We start from the raw sequence: 18,584 nt of genomic DNA, 5'->3' as shown, positions 1-18,584 counted from the left end.
TGAGAGGCTTGATAGAGCTTGAAATTTAGGTTAAGTTCGAGGTTTTACAATTTTGAGTAGCATGTTGCATACTTAAATTCATTGTCATTGTCACGGATCTCCGCATTTTTCTGTCTCTGTACCACACACTTTCTTTCCGTGTCAGTTTCACGTATTGGTTACTCAAATGTTTTTCCTATTTTCTTACCATTTTCGTGTGGGTTTGGGGTTAGAACGACTTTCTGTAACATAAAATGACATCCAAATCCAACTCCTAACCCTAACGTCAGGCAACAATTGTTTTAAAGTATGGAAAAATAAGTATAAACCAATAGTTAAAGTGACATCCTAACCCAAAGCCCAAATCTAACTCCAAATCCATGTGAAAATGGTTTAAAAATGGGAAAAACAATTGAGTAACCAATACGTGAAACTGACACGGAAAAGAAAGTCTGTGGTACAGACAGGAAAAATGCGGAGATCCGTGATAATGACACGGAAAAATGAGCAAAAAATTCTGTGACTATACCCTGGAACTTTGTGAGATCATGTTGGAAATTAGGTAGTAGTCTTATAGTTTGATAATGAAATACAATTAAATACAAACAGTTGTAAAGGATAAAACCTGGTTCATTCACATGTTTTTAGAGAAAGCTTAAACATGAATCTCTCGTTTTCCTTCTTCCGGTTACTTTTACTTTTTTAATACCCAAATACAATTTTAATGTGGCACTTTTTTACTTTTACTCAAGTATAATTCTGGCCAGATACTTTTACTTTGAGTAAAATTTACACTCAGTACTTGAACTTTCAATTGAGTAAAATGTTTGAGTACTTTTTACACCTCTGCTGACAAGTTTGTCTCAACGAAAATGAACCTTCCGACAACCACACAATGTCGCAAGCGCTCTTGGCAAACAGATGAGAGGTTTGAAAAGGATATTGACGCACACAGGCGAGAGAGTTTGGTTCCGTTCAGAAAAAACACATTCATTTTTAAATTACCCGAGACCCGATGCCGCTATTGTTGTACCCGACCCGTGTCCGAGGCACATGTGAAACTTTTAGACCCGAACCCGATTGGGTCTCGGGTCGGACCTCGGGTTTTCGGATCTAAGTGGACCCGTGAAGACCTCTACGTGGAGCCCGACCCCGGGCCTAACAGACTACTACATTCAGAAGATATGGACTTGTTCACTGCGGTGATTCAGCTTGCTTCTGAAAAGGACCTCACTCACAAGTTTAATTCCGAGTGGACACTTTATTAATGAGGAGCTTCTGCTCGGAGAAACGTCGCCTGCCGCTGTACTGACAGGAGGGAAGGGAGAGACGACAGTGCTGCCTCCACAGTACCGTAGGTTCAAAGTCTGCGTGCGTGTGTGTGAATGTGTGTGTGTGTACGTGTCTCATGGCAATGCATATCCCTCTGTTGACTGCTTTAAAATGCAATGTTTGAGAGATGTCTTTGGTGTTACATGTAATATGTTGTATAGATTTATGGATATTCATAAAATTGTTTCTATATGTAATGTGGTGTGTAGGCTATAGGCTATCTGGTCATATTGCTGATGGTTGTTTAACGTAATGATTATGTGCTGCGCGAATAGAGTATATATTATTATAAGTATACGTACTGTAGGCTAATAATAAGTGTGCCCTCTCATGCATTTCATATGCCCCCCTTAAGACTGAGGTCTGGCGACGGGTCTGCCTCTGGGACTTTTCCAAAGTCCCTTAAAACTTCAGTTGTTAAGCCCCTCCTGAAAAAGAGCAACCTAGATAACACTATATTGAGCAACTACAGACCAATCTCAAATCTTCCTTTCATAGGCAAGATCATTGAAAAAGATGTTTTCAATTAGCTGAACAAATTCTTTAATTTCTAATGGTTACTTTGACATTTTTCAATCTGGTTTCAGATCACACCACAGTACAGAGACAGCACTCATAAAGATAATAAATGATATGCTTTTGACACAACATACTTCTTGACAGGCTGGAAAACTGGGTCGGGCTTTCTGGGGTGGTCCTGAAATGGTTCAAGTCATACTTAGAAGGGAGAGGTTATTATGTAAGTATAGGTGGCCATAAATCTGAGTGGACATACATGACATGCGGATTCCCGCAAGGCTCAATTCTTGCGCCACTCCTGTTTAACCTTTATATGCTCCCACTGAGCCAAATAATGAGAGAGAACCAAATTGCCTATCACAGTTATGCAGACGACACTCAGATCTACTTAGCTCTATCCCCTAACGACTACAGCCCCATTGACTCCCTGTGCAAATGCATTGATGAAGTTAACAGTTGGATGTGCCAAAACTTTCTTCAGTTAAACAAAGAGAAAACTGAAGTCATTGCGTTTGGAAACAAAGATGAAGTTCTCAAGGTGAATGCATACCTTGACGCTAGGGGTCAAAACTAAAAATCAAGTCAGGAATCTTGGTGTGATTCTGGAGTCTGACCTTAGTTTCAGTAGTCATGTCAAAGCAATAACTATCAGCATATTATCATCTCAAAAATATTGCAAGAATTAGATGCTTTGTTTCCAGACAAGACTTAGAGAAACTTGTGCATGCTTTCATCACCAGCAGGGTGGATTATTGTAATGGCCTCCTAACTGGCCTTCCCAAAAAGACCATTAGACAGCTCCAACTCATTCAGAACGCTGCTGCCAGGATTCTAAGCATAACCAGAAAATATGAACATATCACACCAGTCCTCAGGTTGCTACACTGGCTACCAGTTACATTTAGGATTGATTTTAAAGTATTATTAATGGTATATAAATCACTCAGTGGACTAGGACCTCAATACATTGCTGATATGCTCATTGAATATAAACCCAACAGATCACTCAGATCATTAGGATCACATCAGCTAGAAATACCAAGGGTTCACTCAAAGCAAGGAGAGTCAGCTTTTAGCTATTATGCCAGTCGCAGCTGTAGTCACATTCAAATCCAGACTCAAAACACATCTGTTTAGTTATGCATTTACTGAAAGAGCACTGTGCTGCGTTCGAACTGATTGCACTATATTATACATGCACTATTTTAATTATTTTTATTTCTCTTGTTTTTATTCCTATTTGTAGTAGTTCTATTAGTTTTATTCTTTTTCACACCTTTAAACAGTTTTTAAAATCACATTTATTTTCTTTCAATTGATATTTTAAATTCATGTATCTTTGATTTATGTTTTCTCATTTCTATGTAAAACACTTTGAATGACCTCTGTGTATGAAATGTGCTATATAAATAAACTTGCCTTGCCTTGCCTTGCCTTGCCTTGCCTATTTACAGATAGGCCTTCTTTTGTATTTACATGCTTTTGTTTAGATTTTGTTAGTGGATGGTGAGTTTTGGTGATGCCCACCAATATGTGAAATCTGTTCTGAATAAAGGTGCAAGTTGCACTTCAGTGTGCCAGCCTGTATTGTGTAATGTATTCAGTGGAATTGTTCATAATACATTTGCTGCATGTAGGTGCCAATACAGTGATGGAATTGATTCATCTCTAAGTTCTTGTGTCTTTTTTGATAAAATATTGAACACACAAAAAATGTGGAAACTGCCACTGCTGGCTAGTGCTTAAACACTTAATTTAACTACTGTGTCATTATGGCATAAATAGTAAAGTGAACAGCTGCATTTACGTTAAGTAGTCTAAGGGGCCAGTCACACCAAAAGCGCTTTAAACGCTTGCAAACGCAAGGCACGACGCACTGCCTTTTTTTAAAAAAGACCAGTGCGACGCGGCTTTTCATATTGCTAAGCAACCACCGAGTCAGCTGTCTTGTCAATCAAATATTGAAGCGTGAGCGCTCTTTTGCTGTTAACTATTATATTAGCAGAAACTTTAAAAAGAGGGCACTTACTCTGACTTTGTTTGAGGGTGAGAGGTGCACAAACATGCAGGAGACAGTGAGCGAGTGGAGTCCAGTTCTTCAAAGCAACTGTAAACTTTTCACTCACCACAACGTAAGGCCCGCCTCTCCCCTCATTCGATTGGACAATGGAAAGACGCAAATGACGTCGGGCGCTTCTCCGCTCTCAGCGCTCCTTCAAAGACACGTGCGCGGCAGGCGTCAAAAAACCGCAAGGCGCTCGGCGCGCATAAACAGCGCGCAAACGCACCCTGCCCATAGAATATCATTCAAAAAAGGCACCTGCAACTGCCATAAACGCTTTTGGTGTGACTGGCCCCTAAATCAGTAAAAGTATCATAATGTATTTATAATACAGCAAATTAGCATGTTACCTTTTACACAAGAAAATGATTAAAAAATAAATAAATATGCAGCGAGTTTAACCCCCCCAATGGTTGATCCAAAGTTACGCCCTTGATTGTTGCATTAATAATAATACAATTTTCCACCCTTAGCCTATAGTAACCTGTTCCTTTATAGCTAGAAAAACAACTATGGCAATAGAATCATCAATAGCTTTACTTTAGAGCTTAAGCCACAGGAGCCACCCAAGTACTGCCACTGCAGTGTAAGCTTTTGATTGTCTTATGCCCTCTTCAGACTAAACTATTTTTTGTCTGGTACGATAATTACGGTGTCACATTATGCGATTTTACTCTTCCATGTCATGGACAAGAAACTTCACAGTGCTGCACAATCAATCATCACTTGCTGTGCACAACGTCATTGTATAGGCAGAACAAAAAAATAGAAGTGTTACTACTGTAAATGCTTGAGACCACTTATGCATCATTAACAGGGATGGGTGATATTTTTTATGTATTTCAAATACAAAAACGTATTTTGTTATTTGTATTTGATAGGGCTGATAAAAATCCCTTAGTATTTTGTATCAAAATGCTTTAGGGTTTTGTAACACACCTTGACAAGTTCTGTTGCTGTATACTTTTGATAAAATTTCTGGCTACATTTAAAATCTATGTAATAAGAGCTAGCATGGCTCCCTCTGCTGGCCTGCAGAGGCTTCTTCCATACATCACCCTCAGGACTTTATTACCCATCATCCCATGCACTAGTCTGATCAGCACCACACCTGTTTCCTGTTTTTGTAATTACCTGGACTATACAGCTCACTCAGAACTCATTCACTTTGTATTGTTAGCCTCCCTACTGAAAAATCCAGCTAAGACCAGCATAAGCTGGTGAACTGGTTTTAGCTGGTCTCCAGCTTGGTTTTAGCTGGTTTTGCTGGTGTAGGAAGCTGGTTTTGCTGGTGTAGCAAACTGGTCTAGCTATGTTTTGATCACTTTTTAAGCTGGTCTAGCTGGACTTAGCTGGTCAGGCTGGAAGACCAGCTGGCCCACCAGCATGACCAGCTTTGTCAGGCTGGGAGAACCAGCGTAAACCACATTAAACCAGCTAAACCAGCTACCAGCTTATGCTGGTCTTAGCTGGATTTTTCAGTAGGGCTGTCTGCATACCGAGCACTTTCCCTGTTCCCCTGTTCTCCTGTTCTGTTTTTGACCCGTGCCTGTTTATTGTTTATGATTGTTTGCTGCCTGCCCTGATATATTGACTACTGTTTTGGATTGCCTACGCTGTGTTCGTTTGACTGGTTGTTGACCTTAGCCTGTTTGTGGATTATTCTTCAATAAACCTGCATTTTGATCTAACCTGTTTCACAGTGCATGACAGAATACTTCGCCACACAAGATCCAGCCGTTTACTTCATCCACTCCAGTCGATTTATCTACACCAGCCATGGAACAATCAGCCAAATCCAAACTCAACTCTACAGGTATTTGCCATAACCCATTTCAGAATTACACACACAATATGGACCCAAGAAGTTTGTTGCTAGAACTACACCAAGGAAACCGCCCGATAGAGGAATATGTGGAGGAATTCCGAAATCTAAGCTATCGGGTGAACTTTGGCGATTTAGCTCTGAAAGACATTTTCTGTTTTGGCTTAAATGACCATTTACGCTACCTCATGCCCAACATTTAGGAAATTGGTTCTTTTCAGGACTTTATTGACTTCGCATTGTTTGTGAAGTGGAGATGGACTTCCCTCCTAAACATTTTTAGGAGGGGGCAGTAGGCATCAGGCTCTGTGGGCTGGGCAGTCAGACCAGCCACGGATGCCTGGATGCACTACGTTAACTCTGTCCTGTCCTTGCCAGGTTTGTTTTGCCAAAGCCACCATAAGCCATGCCTGTCTCCGTTCCTAAAATGGCCGCCACTATGCCTGTCTCTGTTCCTAAAATGAATGCCACCATGCCTGTTTCTATGTCCAGGATGGCAATCAGAAGAACACGCTTCTCTAAGCTACTGCCATACCTGCACCTGTTCACAAGATGGCTGTCACACTCGAGCCACTTCACAAGATGGCTGTCACACCTGAGCCACTTCACAAGATGGCCATCACACCAGTCTCTCCAGTTCATGCTAGGACCCAGAGGTTAATGTCTAGTCTGGAGGATGCCCATATGATGTCAGTACGGAAGGCATGGATCCCAAGTCTGGTTGTGTCCAGTTCTGTGGTCTCTATGATGCCTGGGGTATGTCCTCTGACTTCTGTGCTTCCTGTATTTGCCATGGCTCTGTGGTGTGTGTGGTCTGCTTTCTGTTCATCTGTTTCACAAGATGTCTCTCAACCCTATGAACCCGAGTCATCTGAGTTGGTCGCAAAGTCTGAACCTGAGTGTCCTGAACTTCCTGTCACGCCTGAGAGGTCTGAACCTGAGTCTCCTGAACTTCCTGTCAAGGCTGAGAGGTTTAAACCTGAGTCCTCTACAGCAGGGGTTTTCAAACCTTTCCTGGAGGACCACTAGTACTGCACCTTTTGCATGTCTCCCTCATTAAACACACCTGGTTTAAATCTTCAGCTCATTAGTAGAGACTGCAAGACCTGAACTGGGTGTGTCACAAAGGGAAACATGCAAAATGTGCAGTACTAGTGGTCCTCCAGGACAGGTTTGAAAACCCCTGCTCTACAGTGATGGGCAGTAACGCGTTACTGCCCATCCGATTACTTTTTTCAAGTAACGAGTAAAGTAAGGGATTACAATTGCAAAACCAGTAATTAGATCACTGTTACTTCCCCGTAAGCAGGCTGCGTTACTGCGTTATTTTGTTTCGTGAGACTGTCTCGTGTCGTGACGTGACGTGAGTCGAGTGACAATGACGTATGAGCGCCGCGCCGTCAGTTAGTGTAATGTTGACAACGTAAAACGTGAAAAGACAACATGGAGCGTGGAAGAGAACAAGACTATGCAGCGTTTAATGCTTGGAAGTACCGACATTACTTTGAGTTAAAGGTGACAAAACATCAGCGTCCGCTGTACACTCTGCATGGGAATAAACTTTTATCCACGGCGAAAAATTCCACCTCAAATCTAAGCAGACACCTAGCAAGCCGGCACAGGAATGTGAAACTTGCTGAAAAAATCCCTGAACCCCCAGCTGACATGACCGCTGCGGCTCCATCTCATACACGTCCACGCAAAATCTGATGTAAAACAACAGACTATATATCTGTATTTCATGGATTATACGCATTTGTGGACAAGCTGACGTGACCACTGCGGCTCCATCTCATACACGTTCACGCAAAATCTGATGTAAACAACAGACTACTATATTTCATGGATTATACGCATTTGTGGACAAAAATTGTCATTTGATGAATTTTATTAGACTGATTTCATGGGTTATTCACACATCTGAAACAGACCGGATTCGCGATCGTTATAAGAAAGAAGTCCAGTTTATATTTTGCATGTTGTCATCTGGACTTCTGTAACAAAACACTACATTTATGATGCTAGACTAGAGCATATGTATCTCAAAACAGAGACCATACACTGATGCTAAACCCGTAGACCTTTTAAACGATGCATAGTAATGTTGATATTAATATTATTAATGTTTGTAGACAGTCGGCTATATAGATATTGTTAGCAAAAAAACGAATTAGTGCGCGTCGAGAGGTTAAAACAGAGAATGTTTAATTTGATTCCATTTTAGATGATGGAATATGCAGAAAGAATAGAATTAGGCTGAAAGGTCTTGGCCCGGTTGCATAAAGCACCTTAAGTTTTTTCCTTAAGTATGACACTTAAGGTGTAAATTCCCCTTACCTACAGTAAGAGAATAATTTAAGGGTGTTGCATACAGTATAATCCCTTAAATGGTTCTCTTAGGTAATGGTAATCGTTAAATGTTTCACGACAGCGACCCAGGTTTATAAAAGACTATTGTTGCCATGGAGATGCAACAGATAAAGCTTAAGGTTTTTTACCTGTTGCTTTATACTGTAGCATATTCAGGTCGTGCATCATGTTTTTGAAAAGTAATTAGTAAAGTAACTATTAAAGTAACTAATTACTTTTGAAAATAAGTAATCAGTAAAGTAATGGGATTACTTTCTTAGGGAAGTAATCAGTAATCAGTAACTAATTACTATTTCCAAGTAACTTGACCAACACTGGTCCTCTACACACTCTGTTTCGGCTGAAGGGTCTGAATTCGAGTCCCCTGAGCTTCCTGTCTCGACCAAGTTAGCTGAATCTAAGTTTCCTGAATTTCCTGTCCTGACCATAAGGCCTGTTTCTGAGTTCCCTGAGTTTCCTGGAAAGGCTGAGATGGTTACTCCTGAGTTTCCCGTGTCCTGTAGGTCAGCCAACATGGTCGCTCCCAAGCTCCACAGACCCTCTAGCCTTGCCAAAATGGCCATGCATGACTCCCAAAGTCTCTCTGTTCCATCAAAAAGGCCTGTTCCTGAGTTCCCCACTCTCTCTGTCCTGCCCAAGATGGCCGATCCCGAGCTCCCTGAACTCTGTGCCTGCCCCAAAATGGCCGATCCTGAGCTCCCTGAACTCTCTGCCTGGCCCAAGATGGCTGATCCCGAGCTCCCTGAACTCCCTGCCTGGTCCAAGATTGCTGATTTTGAACTCTCTGCCCTATCTAACCTGGCCCAGAGGGCCTCTCTCTGTTCTCTCCCTCTGACTAGGTTCTTGTTGCCGCCAGCACCACCCTGGTTTCCTTTTCCACCTTGGTCTCTGGTTTCGCCTGCGGCTCCACCCCGTGTCTCTGGTTCTGCCTGTGGCTCTGCCCTGGTCTCTGGTTCCACCCTGGCTTCCTGCTCTGCCGGCTCCGCCATGGCTTTCTATCCCTCTGCCATTAAATGGACCTGGTCTACCATACCACCTCCTGTTCCGCCTCCGGTCCACCACCCTCCGGTTCTACCTAGGGAGTATCTGAAATCTACTCCTAGGGGTGGGGCTCTGTAATGAGAGCCAGCATGGCTGCCTCTGCTGGCCTGCAGAGGCTTCTCCCATTCATCACCCTCAGGACTTCATTACCCATCATCCCATGCACTACTCTGATCAGCACCACACTTGTTTCCTGTTTTTATAATTACCTGGACTATATAGCTCACTCAAAACTCATTCACTTTGTGAAGTATTGTTAGCCTGTCTGCATACCGAGCGCTTATCCTGTTATCCTGTTCTGTGTCTTTCTGTTTTTGACCTGTGCCTGTTTATTGTTTGATTGTTTGCTGCCTGCCCTGACCTTTGCCTGGATATATTGACTACTGTTTTTGGATTGCCTACACTGTGTTCGTTTGCCTGGTCTGTTTGTGGATTACTCTTTAATAAACCTGCATTTGGATCTAACCCGTTTCACAGTGCATGACAATCTAAACATATTGATAATTTAATAAACAATTAAATGTCTCCTTGCTATTTTGTAGAAAATCGTAATCATTACATTTGCCGGTTCTTTGTGGCAAGCTTTATGCGTGCACTTGCGTGTGGAATAGGCTATATTACTTAAACGCTCATTATGGTTTAGTAGCCTTTATTCTCTCCTGTATATTTAAGTAGGCTGTAATTAAATTAATATAAAAGGGCAATTTGTCGAGTTATGGCTTAAATGAACAAGTACTTATCAACTAGAAAAAAACTTTATTCGGGGGCAGCACTTATTTCTAGTGGCGGAACTAGAAATTTTTTAATGGGGTGGCCAGGGGGTGGCCAAAGCTACTTTAGGGGGTCCATAGTCCATAAAAGAAAATGACATGTAACCATGTATCAAGAAAGCATAAATGAATCTTTTGATCGCATTAGATGTAAACATAATAAGGGTGAATTTTAAATCTTTCTACTTTATTTCTTACATCTGATTTACTGTCTGTTAAAGGGATTCACCCAAAAATGAAAATTCTGTCATCATTTACTCACCCTTATGTTGTTCTAAACCTGTATTTTATTTTAATAAACACAAAAGAAGATATTTTGATAAATGATGGTAAGCACACAATTAATGGTATATCCATTGAATTCCATTATGTTGTTTTTATTCCTACTATGGAAGTCAATGGTTAACAGCTGGGTGCATACCATCATTTATCAAAATATCTTCTTTTGTGTTCATAAGAAAAAAGAAATTCGTACAGGTTTAGAACAACGTAAGGATGTAAAAATGATGACAGAATTTTCATTTGGTGAACTATCCCTTTAATGAAGCAAAAGATCAGGAAATCTAAACTCCATGATAAACCTTAAACTTACTTCAAATAGCAGAGCTCAACACAAGGGATGTTTCGATTAATCTTTATTTACAAAGATACAGAAGATGCAAAAGTTTTCTTTTTTTTATATTTAATTAACTTTAATGACAGAGAGACTTCAACATGTTAGGCTAAGACCGAATGCAATAAAATGTTTATTCGTTTAAGACGCACAGTAACCAAATGTTTAGTATGAAAATCACCAAGACAGCTATTTTGACATATGAGCATTTGTCCGTTTAAGCCAAAAAGACGCGAACATGAAGTCGTTAAAGCTCTGGCTGTGCACGCGCACTATCGGATATGCGCGTCGCGCTTTCAAGTTCAATGTGGCAATCCAGTCGAATTAACAATCATACAGTAGCCTATAAAGATCACGTCAAAAATGAAAACATGGTGTTGGGTTTTGTTGTAAAAAGAATTGCCAATCTTAGATTCAATCCACAAGACAATTACCATACCTCCAGCATAAACGGTGAAAATAAATCATGTAGTATTAGCAAAATGCACGACTTCACTTACATCATTTTAAAGATTCCAAGCATTATGTAGACATGACATTTATCTTCTGATGGAAGGAAAAGTATTCGTTAAGTAACAGTAATTTTTCTGACGCGTTTTTAAAAAGACGTCACTGATGGAGAGATAACAGAACGCGCATTATGTATATTTTCTTAATTTTGTGAAAAGCACAACATTCAGTTTTATAGACACACAAGAAATGACACTTGAACGTTTTAAATGATGTATAAATCATATCTGTATGTCCAAAATCAGCAGAGTAATCCAAGTCTCTTTGCGCAGTGATTGAAAAATAAAGAGTTTGCGCCCGAAAATAAACAGCGATTAAGTGAAAGTAGCGCATTAAATTTGGGGTGGCACACGGGGTGGCCAGTGACATGTCAAGGGTGTTCAGTGCCACCCTGGACACCCCTCTGGCTCCGCCACTGCTTATTTCACATATTTGCGGTCCGAGCAAGCGGAATCTTCAGGAAACTGCTCCGCTCACATGCTCTGCACCCAGTTAGGCTAATAAAGTAATGATTAAAGAAACACAAATGCTTGATTAAGGGCCAGACCCGGTGTTGTGTTGTTCCCCTATGTCTGTTCCCCTATGTTTCCCTTTAGTGTAGTGTTTTTATAGCATTTTTCACGTTATACGTTTATTATTTATATATATATATATATTAAAAGTTTAAATAGCTACTGAGATGTATTTGTGCATTAATGTAATGTATCTTTATTGTTCTTAATGGTAAGAACAATACATTCTCTCCTCCGCCAGAGAATCAAACTCTACTGCATTCCTACACCACTCACAACAGTGGTCTGGCCAGGATATTGTCATTTAAAAAGAGGAGTTGCAGCCCTCAACTGATGTTTATGTTGTCATGTTGTGTCTTGGGCACCAGTTGTGAGATTGCAGTACCAGTTTTAGCCACAAGTTTTGTGATTGCAGTACCAGTTTTGACCACAATCCTGAATACTGTTCCTTTAAGTATTCAGAGTACATTACTCAGATTGAGTAACATAACGGAATATGTTACAGATTACATTTTTGGGCATGTAATCTGTATTGAAATACATTTTGAAAGTATCCTTCCCAACACTGATTATTTGGACCATTAAGGACTAAAATATTAACTGTTCTGCTGAAGTAAAATTGTCACCTACATCTTGTGTCATCTACTACATCATGATGTGAGAATGAGTAAATTAGAAAAAGCTGATCAATTATTTCACTTTTCTGACAAGACATTTAATTAGTCATCATACCTCTGTGATAAATGTGGTCACATCAGATTCTGTAGTGTAGTTGAGTTTCCCCACCGCTTCAGTTTTAATCTCATACTCAGTGCCTGGTCTCAGTTCAATCAGAGTTGCAGTATTTCGGTTCCTCTGCACAAGTTGAGATGTCCAGACCTTCTCATGCTTCATTTTGTACAGTAATCTGAGTTCTTCTGTAGCAGGACATGTTAAGGGTTGCAAATTTATAACAACACTGTCACCTTTCACCTCTGCTATGATTGGACACGCTGGTTGTGATGGAGGAGTGAAACAAACAGCTTCAACACACCCATCTTCATACAGGAGAATGCAGGAACCTGGATGATTCTTCATTTGCTTTGACGAGACAATAAACTTGGCTGGTTTACAATCTTTTAAATCAATTAGGTTCTTAAATATCTCCAAGTTGTTCTTCATAGTCTTTTGGATAGCAGGAGTGAGCCAAGACTTTTCCTTCTTGGAGTCAGGTGTACAGTCACTGAGGCTTCCCCTTGTTGAAGATCTCAGGTAGGCCTTTTGTTTAGGAAGAAGTACATCTGACCAGTCTAATGAGGTAAATGTGTAACTGACCAATTTTCCAGCATCTAGATCCATCAAGATTGCACGTATGTTTTCTTCTAACTTTGCACCACAATCATTCAGCTTTCTGAGCAACACTTTAATGATCTCAGACTCTAACTGTCTTTCCTTCAACCATTCTGTAAGCTCACTTTCTCTAAATGGAGATTCATCATGATCTTTCAGAAGATCAGTCAGTGCAGAATCGTCTTTTCTACTGCCACGAATCTGAGGCAACAGAGAGCCAAGTTTCTTCACAAGACTCAGCTTGTAATTTTTACAGTTCTCCTTAAACTGTAGTATTTTATCATAAAATGCAGTAAAGGCTAAAGCAGGGGGATCTTTCAGGAGGTCACTGCATTTCATCTCATTTGTATTTAAACTCTCTAATGCTGATTCTATGTCTCTTATTACATCAAGGCTGATTTCTTTTAAAAGTTTTAAAGATCTCGAGTCAAGTTTGTCCAGAGGATACATCCACACTTTCAGTGGGACCGCAAGACTTCTGTTTTCTCCCAACAGTTTCGGAAGATCAGCAAAAACCTTCAAAGCATCTTCAAAAGAAGTCGGATTAGACGGTAACTGAAAATCACCATAGAATGTGACACTGAAGTTTTGGGCTGCACTCCTCTGAACTTCAGTCATGTTTAGATTTGCATCTCCACCTACTTTAATGAATTTGAGTTTCTCAAACACTGCCTTCACTTCTCCTTCCACTGTAGATTTGTTATCATCTGAAGTAACCTCTCTGTCAAACACAAAGCAGGCATTCGCTCCATACAGCACTGCCGTCACCACGTGTGTCGCTGTATCATCATCAAATACTTTATGGTGAGCTATATTTTCAGATGCCAAATGGTTCATAGTCAGTTCTTCAAACCTGGTAGTTGAATGATAATGTAGAGTCAGTCTCTGCTGAATGAAAGATGTCTTTGTGTCATTGAGATATTTGGCTGCTCCTGTTACGCTGATCAATCCACCCAACAGACTCAATTTCATAGAGGCGTCAATGTTCAATAAGTTCGATTTTTCCTCAATAGAGTCTAAAGCTGTAACTTTGAAATCTGTATTAATTTGTGGAGAGCATCGACAATTCTGCTGCAACTCCTCCTGATTCCACAATGTGATTCCTGTAGAACAAAAAAGAGCCATTTTATAACGAGACTTATTTAGGAAAATCACTGCGGGATGTCGACAGACATTACACAATAAACAGACTAGGATTCTGTGTATGATTCATGAGGGCTTTAGCATCACTTAATCTTCACTTCTCACATATTTATTGATCCTCTATGAATACTTCTGAACCTTTTATCTGTATACTTATCTGTTCTAAAGCAATTAAAATACTTATTTGTGATGTTCTAATTAAGTAAATGTTTATCAGGTAAAGTTGAGGTAAAAAGTCCATGTTTTTCTAGGTTAACCTATTCGAAATTTACCTATTAAGAAAATTAAATAACAAGTATTTCTAATTTTAAACCCTGAAATTTGTTAGCCATATTGGACTGTTTGTCTTTATTCCAAAGCACAGAGATGGAAAATGTGACTTTAACATTTTGACTACTGTTTTTAATAGTATAGTTTTGCTAGATAACCACACATTTAATAAACATCATGGATTCATAGACTATTGTTTTCAAGACATACTGCTGTTCTCTGTTTGCAGAAGAATTAAACTGATGCACTACAACACACTGACTAAATTATCTGTTCCTCTTGTTACTCATGTAGGTAAAGTAGAAGATATTTGTAGTGTGGTACCTGGCACTAGAGCATCATTCCTGCAGTCATAGAGCATGCCCAGCTGAAAGGGTCTCCCCAGAGCCGCTGCTTCAATCATATTCACTCCTACTGCCTCCATACTGAACACTGACAATATAAGAGCACATCAGAGAACATTCATATCCATATGTTTTAAAAATCCTCAACCTGGCCCCAGTATTCATGCAGAAAAGGATTCAGACAGCTATTTGCCACGGACAGTAGCCTATGCTTTTGTAATCATAATTCAAACATTTATAAATATCTACATACTGTAGATACATTGGCATGTGAGGTGCATTTGCTACAAAATTACAACAAAGTTGTGAAAGACTAAACTTATCTGCTGGGTGTAATAGCGTGTGTGTGTGGGATGAATTTGATTTCATGCAGTTATACCACAGTACAATTCTGCATGTGATGACAGATCATTCTTTTACAAAATCCAGTGTAAACAATAAAGAATATATACATTTATCCAATTTAAAATATTTGTGGATGTTATATTGTAGATGCCTGCCATGGATAATTCAGCACAAGCCTGTTTGGATTCAAGACTTATGTGCAGTTTCATTTTGTAATTTGCACTCCTTGCCAAATTATTGTACTGTTGCTATCCACCTTATTTTGGACATAAATGTGGACGCTGCCATCTTTGAGCTCTTTTGTGTAAGACTTCCGGTAAGCCAATAAACCAAATGGAAATCATATTGCGAGTGAGCTTTCATAGAAACTGCCATTAAGTGCAATTATTGTTCAAAAACAAGTAATATTATTCTGATAAAAATATGCTGATTTAGCTGGTTTATTTATTCTGCTATTGGATTATTTAAAGTCATCATGAAATTAAAATGAAAAACTGTAATTTATTTAGAATATTGTGGTATTTCTTACAAATGACTTATCTGTGAGCTTCGTTTTTTTTTTTTTTATTCATGTGCCCTCATCAATGAAGCAAATCTCCTCCCCTCCATAAAACGATCTCTCTATACTTCCAGTCACATGGTATGGCAGGTGTGCGGGGTCCGGGAAAAGATCGCAGCGATTAGCAATTAGCAACATGAACCACGTTCAAACAATCCAAGCTCTCAGCTCTCGATGGACAAATTCAAGTCCAGCCCTGCCTTATTTTATTTCAGAAGCTGGTTTCTCTCGGATAAAGGTCACCATGGGGAAAATGAGACAATCGCTACTTCTGTTTCATGGTGACTTTAAAGAAGCATTCACAGTAAAAAATATATACAACATAAACTGCTTATTAGTTAATGTTTATATTAGTTCTTAATGTGTTTGTGCATACTTTTGTTACGTTTTAAGGGAAAAAAGATAATAATTCCCTAAATTACCTGTCCATGTCTCTAGTGAGTAAGAAGCGATAACAATATTTTGCATAAAACAAAAAACAATACAGAATAAATGTAATTAGTTTAAATGTTTATTCGGGGTTGTTCAAATAATTGTGTTTAAATGTTTATTCTGGGTTGTTCAAATAATTATGTTGAATGAGAAAGATACTGCTGTTGCTGACTGTCAGGAGGAAGCTTGGTGTGCCACCACAGAAATTAAAACATTATACCAGTCAATTAAAAAAATTGTCATTTATAAAAACTAATTTCAGGGGGACAATTGTGACATTGTGGGTTTCATGATAATGTAGTCATATAGCTTATGCAATTAAAAGAGCAAAAAGGAGATCTTAGAGAAGAAATCTCAAAGCATGTAAGAACAGTGCATATTATGTAACGGGAGGAATACACTGACCATTTGACATGTGAGGGTGGGTTAATGTCTACCAGGTGTGCATGTGTATCTCCAAGCTTTTGTTCGCAAGTGTGTTCAATGTTGCTGATGAGTCAGGGGTGTAACGTGATTGGAAGATTCACGGATTATAAGCACCAGCATGCAGCCCTTTCGAGGAGATTTTCCTGGACCGGGAGGGGGACTGCAACAAGATAAGCTTGACCGCCGTTGTGCCGATTGGGTATTTCATGCAGTGACGACGATCGCAATTGACTCCGGGTAGCGAGAGGTCCACGAGAAAAAAAAACTATGTGTGCTATTATTCATGTTGAGGGAAGTTTGAGCTCTCCCTGTTTATGAAAGAGTGGGCACTGACGTGTAATTATTTGGGACTGATTGCCCTTCTTCTGTTTCACAGATCTGTTCTACAGTTCCAATTTCTCTCACTGGCCATCGTGTCCGGGAAATCGTTGGAGCTGGGGGTTGCGCATGTATCGCTGTCATCACCTCATCTGTAGCGCTTCCTTCTTTCTGCACTACGACCGCCAAGTGGGCTGTTGACTGTGTTTGACGAAACCCTGCTTTATGCATAATATGATTGTGATGTGTTGCTTATGTAAATTCCTCTTGGTCTAGTGAGATATTGGCTGCTCGCCTGGGTTTGATGTATACTTGTATATGTGAATTGAGTTTTAGGGCTTCTATATTGATCAAACCAATTTGGTTGTATTATTATTTCTAAATGTGTGGGGTTCATTTTGTAGTGTTCACACTGATTTTAAACTTGTTATTTGTCCTGTGTAAATCTCACGTGTGACTGTGTGCTGTATTATATGACTTAATTGGTGTGATTTGTGGTGTTAGCCATTTTCATTCACCGTCTAACCAGGGGGCACCAGATTGTGATGTTATTCCCTAGCCCTTGAATTTAAATAGTCATATCTAATCTTTTTCCGTCTTTTTGATTGTGTATATTACTGTTAGTTTTTTAAATTGTTGTATGAATAAATTTTGTATTTTTATATGACTTTTGGTGTAAGCCTGTTACTTGTGTTTAACAAGGGTGAAGATTCCTGCATGTGGCTGAATTAATTCTTTACACAATTTTGGTGTAGTCATCAGGACCCTTGACATACACAAGTAATATGAGTCACGGCGAGCAACCTCAGGTAAATGCGTTTATCCCATGGTTTATTGGGGGTAGAAGAATTGAAGCAACACAATCCCCAGCAACTGAGGCACCGTTCCTGTCACATTGGCGTCCTCACTCAGACTGCAATCCTCGACGCCAACGTTTTAGGTAAGCCCCCCTGGCCAACAGCGCTACCAGTGGGATGCTCAAGGCCATGCGATTTATCATGATTGTGGAGAAGGGGGACACATACAGCGTTTTTGTCCTAGAAGACGTCCAGCTCAGTCAGGTTTTCGATACCCCCGGTCACAGCAGGGCCAGTGAATCGGTAGGGGCCCTTAACCGCGTCCCTACAAAGGCCCTCTATAGTGGGTAAGTGCCCAGAGGTTGAAGTGCTGGTCCAGGGGCGACGGATCCCATGCATGTTAGATACCGGCTCTCAGGTTACACTCTTTATTCACGCCCTGTTCCAGCGTCATTTTAGCAACGAATGTATGCAAGATCCCAGTCAAATATCCTGGTTGGCATTGAGAGACACTAATGGACTTCAGATCCCTTATGTGGGTTATGCAGTGCTGAATTTTAACATTGGGGGTGTAGAAGTGCATGAGAAGGGGGTGGTCATCGTACGAGACGACTGCTTAAACATAGAATATGGACTCCAAGTCACTCTTCATATATCAAAAAATAAAAAGCCTTTATTTAGACATGGCTATAACATTAAAAACATTCAAATGGGCAGCAACCCACGCGTAGCGGCACAGATAAGAAGGCTATCTGTGCCACTGTGCGTGGGTTGCTGCCCAATTGAATGTTTTTTTTCACGTTTTTGCATAATCCATACCAAAGAGCACCTAACTAATTTTTCCCAAGGTAATTTCTTCAGCTATTTCTGAGTCCTTGGGATTTTTTCTGATTTCATAGAATATGGACTTTTAGGTATGAACGTTGTGGCAGACTGTTGGGCGGGCATTTTCCAGGGTAGACACCCTGGTATTGCAGCTTTTAAATCTGTGTTTTCCCCTTCTGCAGAAAAAGCATGGGATTCAGCCTTCACCGCCTGCCAGAGACAACCACCTGTAGTACTACACCCAGGAAGCGAGATGATTGTCT

At 40.1% G+C, this 18,584-nt stretch overlaps 1 protein-coding gene across 1 annotated transcript; it reads right to left on the bottom strand.

The window, feature by feature from the left end:
* Positions 1-12,259: 12,259 nt before the first annotated feature.
* LOC129453000 (verrucotoxin subunit beta-like) lies at positions 12,260-16,793 on the bottom strand. The gene is made up of 3 exons (XM_073873693.1): positions 16,787-16,793; positions 14,600-14,707; positions 12,260-13,965 (listed from the first exon to the last, which is right to left on the bottom strand). The coding sequence occupies exons 1-3, from the start codon at positions 16,791-16,793 to the stop codon at positions 12,260-12,262; spliced, it is 1,821 nt and encodes a 606-aa protein (XP_073729794.1).
* Positions 16,794-18,584: the final 1,791 nt, after the last annotated feature.

Source organism: Misgurnus anguillicaudatus, chromosome 12 (genome assembly GCF_027580225.2).
Source record: "Misgurnus anguillicaudatus chromosome 12, ASM2758022v2, whole genome shotgun sequence".
Taxonomy (NCBI): domain Eukaryota; kingdom Metazoa; phylum Chordata; class Actinopteri; order Cypriniformes; family Cobitidae; genus Misgurnus; species Misgurnus anguillicaudatus.
This window is presented reverse-complemented; position numbering and strand designations above follow the sequence as displayed.